Source organism: Pollachius pollachius (genome assembly GCF_949987615.1).
Source record: "Pollachius pollachius genome assembly, chromosome: 2".
Taxonomy (NCBI): Eukaryota; Metazoa; Chordata; class Actinopteri; order Gadiformes; family Gadidae; genus Pollachius; species Pollachius pollachius.
Window position 1 is genome coordinate 35,136,854 of NC_136935.1, and position 9,570 is coordinate 35,146,423.

General features: G+C 46.7%; 1 protein-coding gene across 1 annotated transcript in view; it reads left to right on the forward strand.

The window, feature by feature from the left end:
* Positions 1-9,116, forward strand: part of ncf4 (neutrophil cytosolic factor 4) — a 17,541-nt gene extending 8,425 nt beyond the window's left edge. The window contains exons 7-10 of the mRNA XM_079730607.1: positions 3,857-3,955; positions 5,808-5,959; positions 6,763-6,828; positions 8,007-9,116. Coding sequence (XP_079586733.1) covers positions 3,857-3,955; positions 5,808-5,959; positions 6,763-6,828; positions 8,007-8,217 — 528 coding nt within the window. The 3' untranslated portion in view covers positions 8,218-9,116. The remainder of the gene's footprint in view (positions 1-3,856; positions 3,956-5,807; positions 5,960-6,762; positions 6,829-8,006) is intronic.
* The last annotated feature ends 454 nt before the right edge of the window (positions 9,117-9,570 follow it).

The window sequence follows — 9,570 nt, forward strand, 5'->3', positions numbered from 1 at the left end:
GTGCCACCCACCAGAAATACCTGGCCTGGAAAACGGTGTGTGTGTGTGTGTGTGTGTGTGTGTGTGTGTGTGTGTGTGTGTGTGCGTGTGTGTGTGTGTGTGTGTGCGTGTGTGTGTGAGAAAGACAAAGGGAAAGATAGAGAGTGAAGAATGTAGCTATGAGAGGGAGAGTGTGTGTGTGTGTGTGTGCGTGCCTGCGTGCGTGCGTGCGTGTGTGTGTGACAGAGAGGAAAAGATAAAGAAAAAGAGCTAGTGTGTGGGTGTGGGTGTTTATGTGTCTGTGTGTGTGTGTTGTGTTTGTGTGTGTATGTGTGTTGTGTGTGTGGGGTAGATTATTCTCCATAAATCGGGACAAGAGCACGATGTCCTAAATGCTTTTTCAGTGCTGAACTGGGACATTGTTATCTGCCTGTAATAATACTCATGGATCAGATTTACCGTCTGAATTACCTCTAAGTAGCAGGAGTGCTGTTTCCATTTAAGTTCAAACGATGAATCCTATGTAAAGTACAGCAGGCTGTGCAACTGATGCCAAAGTATTGCAACAGGGGGTTTGTGTTTAGGTCTGTTAGGGATAGAGAGGGGAATAAGAGCCTATTTTATGGATGAAGAAAATACAGAAAAGGACTGGAAGAAAGAGGTTGTCAGGCAGAAAGGTAGAGAGAGCGAGAGAGAGGGATAAAAAGAAAAGAAAGAGAGAGAGAGAGCGGCTGAGAGAGAGACTATCAATTGAGAGTGAGAGAGATGGAGAGTGTGGGAGATAATGGCGAGAGAGATGAGGCAAGAGAGGTGGAGAAGATAAAGAGTGTGAGATGGAAAGAGTACTACTTCTGGTTTTCCAAAGCATATCAGTTCTGCATTTTCCCACACTCTTCCCTGTGGCTCGTGGACTTGGTATTCAACTAAGAATCTGTGTGTGTGTGTGTGTGTGTGTGTGTGTGTGTGTGTGTCTGTGTGAGTATGTGTGTGTATTTTTGTGTCTCAATGGATTGGCAATCCAACCAGCAATCTCTGTCCCTGCCTCATTTAGCTGCTACTGGCCCAGCTCTCATTAACACACGCATACACACACACACACACACTCAGGCAGGCACACACACACACACGTGCACGCACACACGCGCACACACATACATACACGTTCACGCACACACACACACACAAACACACACACACATACACAATAACAAACAAACACACAGACATACACGCACAGGGTTGGTGTAGTATAGTGCGTGGTGAAGAGTGTAGTTGAGTGTGTTGGTGTAGCATAGTGTAGTTGAGTGTGTTGGTGTAGTGTGGTGTAGATTGTAGTTGAGTGTGTTAGAGTGGTATAGTGTAGTTGAGTGTTACAGTAGTGTGGTGTAGATTGTAGTTGATTGCGTTGGTGTAGTATAGCGTAGTGTAGATTGTAGTTGATTGTGTTGGTGTAGTATAGCGTGGTGTAGAATGTAGTTGATTGTGTTGGTGTAGTATAGCGTGGTGTAGAATGTAGTTGAGTTTGTTGGTGTACTTTATTGTGAGGTAGAGTTTAGTTGAGTGTGTTGGTGTAGTATAGTGTGGTATAGAGTTTAGTTGAGTGTGTTGGTGTAGTATAGTGTGGTGTAGAGTGTAGTTGAGTGTGTTGGTGTAGTATATTGCGTGGTATAGAGTTTAGTTGAGTGTGTTGGTGTAGTATAGTGTGGTGTAGAGTGTAGTTGAGTGTGTTGGTGTAGTATAGTGTGGTGTAGAGTGTAGTTGAGTGTGTTGGTGTAGTATAGTGCAGTCTTTAAATAGTCTGAAGCAGCTTGTCCTCCTACACACTGAACTGATCCCACTTACAAATATTCACTATATGTGGTAATATCACGGCTCCTCTCTTCCCTCCTATCTTCTCCTCTCATTTAATTTCATCCACGCCATTCCTCTACTCTTATCATTTCTCATTTCATAATTTCATCACCTCTCCTCTCTCCTTTGCTCCCCTCTCCTCTCTCCTCTCCTCTCTCCTCTCTTACCTCTCCTGTCTTCCCTCTCCTCTCCTCTCTTCTCTTCCCTCTCCTCTCTTCTCTCTCCTCTCCTCTCTTCTCTTCCCTCTCCTCTCCTCTCCTCTCCTCTCTCCTCTGCTCTCCTCTCTCCTCTCCTCTCCTCTCTCCTCTGCTCTCCTCTACTCCCTCTCCTCTCTCCCCTCTCCTCTCTCTCCTCTCCTCTCCTCTCTCCTCTCCTCTCCTCTCTCCTCTCCTCTCCTCTCTCCTCTGCTCTCCTCTCTCCCCTCTCCTCTCCTCTCTCACCTCTACTCTCCTGTTGTCATGAAGACAATACATCCATGGTTTTCTCTGCTCCTCTGATCCATCCTTGTCATCCTATCTTCCTCCTCCTCCTCCTCCTCCTCCACTCTTTGTTCCACTCCTCCTCCACCCTGCAGGTGTGTTCCTTCTCACTCTTTACTTCTCTCTCTCTTTGCTGCCATCCTATCTCTTACTTTCTCGGTTTCTTGTCTCCTTATCCTGTCCAACACTTCTTCGGATAGTTAATAACACCTTCTGTGTGTGTGTGTGTGTGTGTGTGCGTATTGTGTGTTTGTTTGTGTGCGTTTTTGTGTGTGTGTGTAAACGTGTGTGTGTGTCATGTTTGTGTGTCATTATGTATGCGTGTGTGTGTACCAATATTATAATGTGCTACTTACATCAATGGTCTGCTTGGAAGAGTCTCCTCTGCTGCCACAATGGAGCGAGCATGGAGGAGGCTAGAGGTTCACAGCCTCACCATGATGGCTCTGCCAACCTAAGGACTGCTAGGCGCCTTATGAGCTTTATGAGCCACATGTGGGTTTTTTTAAGTTTCAATTGCACTCACAGAATACATACGTGAAAATATGATTTAACACATTGTGAACTCTCTCTCTCTCACTCTATCTATCTATCTCTATCTCTCTCTCTCTTTCTCTCTCTCTCTCTCACTTTCTCTACTCAAGCCATCTCTTTCTCACACACACACATACACACACACACACACACACACACACACACACACACACACACACACACAAATACAAACGCATGAACAAACACACGCTCACTCATGCCAGCACTTGCCTAGCCCGAAAGGACTCTATCTGTGCATAAACTCATCTATGTGTAAGCCTGTATAAATAACTGTGTATTATAAATACATATGAACGGTAAACAAGGATAACTTCATGAACCCAGACCATCACGCACACATTCATCAGGTCAATTAATCTCATTAGTTTGTACACAGAAAGAGGTACATACTTCAAACTGCCGTATTGTCTTACTCACAGACACACACAAGCACATTACACACACACACACAAACACACACACACACACACACACACACACACACACACACACATACACAGACACAGGTACACATGCAAGCTTGCATTTACAGTGCAGAGTGTTTGTTTAATACTTCCGTCGTTCTCATGTACAATCACACAATCACCTTCAAGGAGAAATCTAAAAGAATTCTCTCAAGTACACACACAAACACTTTCTCCCTTACCTGAAAAGTCCTGCCAATCACCATAGACTCACCTGCACCCGCCGTCAAACACACCGTTGTCTCTCCCTCCCTTCTCTCTCTCTCTCTCCTTCTGCGTCTCTCCTCTCTCTCCGTCCGGCCGGCGCTCTCCTCACTGCTCCTCGCTGGCAGTTTATTTTGGGTGATAAGTTCTACACGTAGTTGAACTCTCGTTTCCTGGAGTGTGGTGGACTGTGTGTGTGTCACTTACACTGTTTTGTGTCCTCTGTATGCGTGTGTCTGCGTGCGTGCGTGTGTGTGGTTGTGTGTGTGTGTCTGTGTGTGTGTGTGTGTGTGTGTGTGTGTGTGTGTGTGTGTGTGGGTCCAGGTGATGTTTGAGTTTCGCGGCAGCGGGAGGTTGGAGCTGAGTCTGAAGACGGGAGATGTGATCTTCCTGCTGAGGAGAGTCAACGCAGACTGGCTGGAGGTGAGAGAGAGGTAGAGAGAGGCAGAGGAGGAGTGGAGAGAGGTGGAGGGAGAGAGAGGGGTAGAGAGAGGCAGAGGAGGAGTGGAGAGAGGTGGAGGGAGAGAGGTAGAGAGAGGCTGAGGAGGAGTGGAGAGAGGTGGAGGGAGAGAGAGGGGTAGAGAGAGGCAGAGGAGGAGTGGAGAGAGGTGGAGGGAGAGAGAGGGGTAGAGAGAGGCAGAGGAGGAGTGGAGAGAGGTGGAGGGAGAGAGAGGGGTAGAGAGAGGGCGATGAAGAGTTGGATAGAGAGAGGTATAGAGAGGCAGAAGAGGAGTGGAGAGAGAGAGGTGGAGGGAGGCAGAGGAGGAGTGGAGAGAGAGAGGTAGAGAGAGGGTGACGAAGAGTTGGATAGAGAGAGGTAGAGGGTGAGTGGGTGAGAGAGGGGGGAGGGAGGGTGGTTAGAGGATAGAGGGAGGGATAGGGAGAGAGAGAGAGATTGGGAGAGGGAGGGGTAGAGGGAGGGATAGGGAGAGAGAGAGAGATTGGGAGAGGGAGGGGTAGGGAGGGAGGGAGAAGAAGAGTGGGAGGAGAGGGGGAGGAGAGAGCAGGAGAGATTGGATGGAGGATTTTGGAGAGTTCGGCTGAGGTAGGGGAGAGGGTGTAGGATAGAGTAGGAGAGAGGGAAGGAGGGTGGGGAGAGAGAGAGCAGAGGAGAGAGAGAGGGAAGGATAGAGGGGAGGGGGAGGGAGCTGTAAAGAGGGGAGAGTGGCAGAGGGATGGAGGATTTAGGAGAGTGAGGTAGGGGAGAGTGTGGATAGAATAGGAGAGAGGGAAGGAGGGAAGAGAGAGCCAGAGAGGCTTCGCGAGATAGAGAGTGGGATGGGAGAGGGAGAGATAGAGGAGAGAGGGAGGTGAGTGATGGACATGAGGAGGGCAGCAGATCTTTTTAAACTGAGGAGTAGAGCAAGCCATGTGAGCAATGGATCACTGAACCAAACACAAACTGAAACAAAAATAGAGCTGCACGTCTTTGCAGAAGAGAGAAATAAATGGATGATATTTTACTGATAGAAGAGACGTCTCACACGCAAACACACACACACACACACACACACACACACACACACACACACACACACACACACACACACACACACACACATACAATAACACACCAGCATTAACACACACACACACACACAAACCCACACATGGAGACACACAAACACACACACTCTCACACAAGCATATACATACAATAAGACACACACATACACACACACAGACCACACACCCCCACACACACATACACACACAGTATGGTAAGTAAACTGTCCTGAAATAATTACACAAAAAGGTGAAGAAATGTTTTCGGCAGAGATGTGTGGGCACGTTAACAGAGGTAGGAGTGCAAGAGTGGGAGACAGAGAGAGATAGAGGGAGAGAGAGTCAGAGAGCGTTGTGTTAGCATTGTGTAATCAATGCACTGCAATGCAGTGGCTAAACGCAAGGCAATAAACTTGACAGAAAGTTCATCCTGATTAGATATTATAATTACACAATAACGATAAAAAAATAAATCTCTCTTATCTAATCATCGCTATCCCCCCCGTTCTACTTTGATATCCAACGTGCACTTCTTTCATCACCCTGACTCTATTCTCTTCTGTTCTATTTTTATTCAGTTCTATCATATAGGAGGGTTTCACATGATGTCGTGCAAATTCCCAGCCGCCATCCTAGTGCTTATTCACCATTACACACACTGGTCGCTCGGTCATTCTCTGAAACAGGTCAAGAAGTACCGAGCTGGCGACTGGGAATGTGCATTAGGAACTTCAGATCACATGTTAACATGACGCTATTCTGTTCCCAGGGCACGGTGAACAATCAAACAGGCATTTTCCCAGAATCCTTTGTGAAGGTCATCAAGCCCCTCCCAGAGGACGAGGGGGGCGTGACCACATCTGCCAGCTGCTACTGCTGCCTCCGCTGCTACATGCTCACGCCCTCTGGGATAGACACCAGGTGTGTGTGTGTGTGTGTGTGTGTGTGTGTGTGTGTGTGTGTGTATGTGTGTGTGTGTGTGTGTGTGTGTGTGTGTATGTGTGTGTGTGTGTGTGCTTACGTATGTGTGTGTGTGTGTGTGATGTGTGTGTGTGTGTGTGTGTGTGTGTGTGTGTGTGTGTGTGTGTGAGTCTGTGTATGTGTTTGGGCGTCAGTTCAGATGTACATTCTTATGTGTGTGTGTGTGTGTGTGTGTATGTATGTCTTTGTGTTCTTCTGACCAACTTGATGTTGGTGGCATGGCTTCAGGTGAACCAGTAAAGGGCCTAACATTGCGTGACAACGCTCTCTAAACCACTACACTCAGTGGGCCTTTCTGTTTGTTTCTATGGATGGTTTTATCTGCTGTGCAGCCCCTTCATTCACCCCCTCGTGCACTGATACACTGTGTTCCAGTTCCAGCTTCTTTTCTCTCTTCATTGGCAGATCCTGAATTAGTGTTTGAGAGCACGGCAGTTATTTCAGGATCCTAATCCAACCGCTTCGAAATAGACCAGCACAGTATGCTCAGGACTAAGACAAGAGATGGAGAGGATTTAATTTTGTGCTTTAGTTTAACAATGCAGTTCACAAAGGTCAAAGTTTTATACTGCGATTTTTATTATCTGAAAAGGCTTGTGTCTTCCACGTTGTTACGTTTAAAAGTGCTTGCTCAGCTTTTAATATTGTTATAGTTTGCCTATTCATTATTTGTAACTCATAAACTACAAATCTGTGTTTCTCTATCAGAGATGTGTGTGTGTGTGTTTGTGTTCATCTTACAGAGATGTGTGTGTGGAGGAAGACATCACCATCCAGCCATCCTACAGGGATCTTCTGGCTCGCATGAGGTAGGCAAGGCTATATTAACCTAGCCTAGCTAGGACTAGCCAGAACCTAACCTAGCATAACCTTACCTAGACTAAGCTAGCCTAGTTTAGCCTAGCCTAGCTCGAACCTCGCTAAACCATACGTAGCCTAGCTTAGACTAGACATAACCTGGCTAAAACAAAAAAACAAAAGACATGGCCTTGACTAGCCTAGACTAACCTCCCCTATACCGAGCTAGCCTCAACTAGGCTAGCCTACCCCGGCATACTGATATTCAACCAATCAGAGCTCCTGAGAACCTCTTCAGGGTGTCATTGAGCTCGATGGTTGAAGGGCCCTCAGCATGTCACTGCATTCAACCCTACAAGTGTCCACTCCTATTCACACACAAACACACACCAACAAACATACGCACAAACACACACACACAAACCAACACAGATAAGCACACACACATGCACACTCACTCAATCACTCACTCAATTACTCACACACAAACACACACACACACACACACACACATCCTTGTCTACAAACCCCTGTATGTGGAGGTTTGATACGATGCCATTATCTCTCTCTACCATCTCTCTCGCTACCCGTCTCAATCTCTATCCATCTCTCTCAAACATCTCTCTCTAACCATCTCTCTCTACCATCTCTATCTCCCATCGCTTTTTGCTGTGTCTGTCTTCTGTCTGTCTCTCTCTCTCTCTCTCTCCCCCCCCCCCCCCCCCCCCCCTCTCTCTCTCTCTCTCTCTCTCTCTCTTGCTCTCTCTCACTCTCTAAGGTTCTTCTTTTTAACGGTATCTCTGATCAGCCATGTTATAAGACAGAAATCAGACTTGTCCGTTACGAGGAACAGGTTGTTGGTTTCATTGGCGGTTGCCAGCGTAATCACCCCTCACACTGCATGGTAAATAATATCAGACTGCTTTGAAAAATGCTTTCCCGACTCTGCAAGGGGCAGCAACATTGCATGTCCATCCCTCCCCCTCCCATCCCCCCCTGATGGTGATGGTGATGATGATGATGATAATAATGATGACCAAGATGACAATGATGAAGATGCAAACACAAAACCAACTCCCCCCTTTCTCCCCCCTCCCTCTCCCTTCTCTCCCTTTACCCCCCTCTCTCTATCTCCCTTCCCTCCCCCACCCCCGCCCCGTCCCTGTCAACTCTCGTCTCTCTATCTCAGAGACGTTTTCAACATGGCCGACATCGCGCTGAACTACCGCGACCCCGAGGGTGACCTCATCCGCGTGCTGGACGACGAGGACATTGGCATGATGACCCGCGAGGGGCGTCGCCAGGCCCGCGGCCGCGCCCAGCGCCCCGTCAACCAGTTCCCCTGGGAGCTGTACGTCACGCTGACCTCAGACCTCTCCGTGTACACCACCGAGGGATGAGGACATCGAAAAGATGGTGAAGGGGCGAGAGATGAGATGCATTTGTAGAAAAGGGAGAGAGAGCACGCAAGAGAGAGTGAGGGAGAGAGAGAGAGAGAGAGAGAGAGAGAGAGAGAGAGGGAGAGTGAGGGAGAGAGAGAGTGAGAGAGAGAGTGAGGGAGAGAGAGAGAGAGAGAGAGAGAGAGTGAGGGAGAGTGAGGGACAGAGAGAGAGAGGGAGAGAGAGGGAGAGAGAGAGAGAGAGAGAGAGAGAGAGAGAGAGAGAGAGAGAGAGAGAGAGGCCAAAGATAGAAACTGAGAGATGCCAAATTTGTATTAAATTGGAGTTGGTGTGCTTCTTGAGGTCAGTCTATTTCAAATCTAAAACTTGTTTTGCTTTATATAACTTGCAGCTATGTTCTGTTCTTATCGGTTCAGTGTGCTGGTAAAAGTGTAATACAGCATTGAATGTGTCAAAGCAGATTATGTCAAAGGGAATATAGAGAGTACATTCTCAGGCTAAACTCTGCTTAAAACCAATGTTATAATACATCCTATAAGATATGTCCTATGATTGTCACCTAAGAAAGAAAGTTACATTAAAATATATCAAGTGAAACACCAACTTTTTTCCGTCCTTCCCGCCCCGTCTCATCTGTCAGCGTGTATCAGAAAATGCCACCTGACAATCACCTCCATGACCTTTGACCCTTAAGGACGCGCTCTACATTAGCACACGGTTGTCCCAGGAGCAGCCTGCTGTACTGCTAATTATCTCCTAAATGAGCATCATTAATTTCCAAGGAGTTCAGACCACGAAGTCAATGGGACGTGACTGAAAACATAACCTAATTGAGATCGTTAGTTCAGAATTTGTGTTTGAGAAGGAAATGACTCGCCTAAAGGGCGTGAATTTATAGAACTGGCTATCTGATGTCTGTACTGATTGCTTTATTTGACAGAATGGACAGACCATATTATTGAAGGGAGAATGGAATTACTGTGACGCAAAATAGAATAAGATATAAATAACCAAATTGTTCTTTGTGAGTGTGCTGATATGTTTGTGTTTCGTCTCTTTTGAAATCTTGTGTGTGCGATTGTAACGTTTATGTGTGTAGTTTACTAGTACTATCCAACATTTGTAAGAGACATCTCTGCTGCATTCTAGGTGTTTGCTGCCCACTGCTGGTTGCTGCTGGTTTTGCAAGGTTAATTGGCAGATCTCTTTACCGTTCCTCTAATTGGGAGCATTTTGAACAGATCATATTTTCACAAGTCTCTCGCTTTTGAAATATCAATAGAGAACCAGGGTGACCTTTCTGGTTGTGTGAAAATTTCATGCCAGAGTAAAACTTTTATCAACATACACACA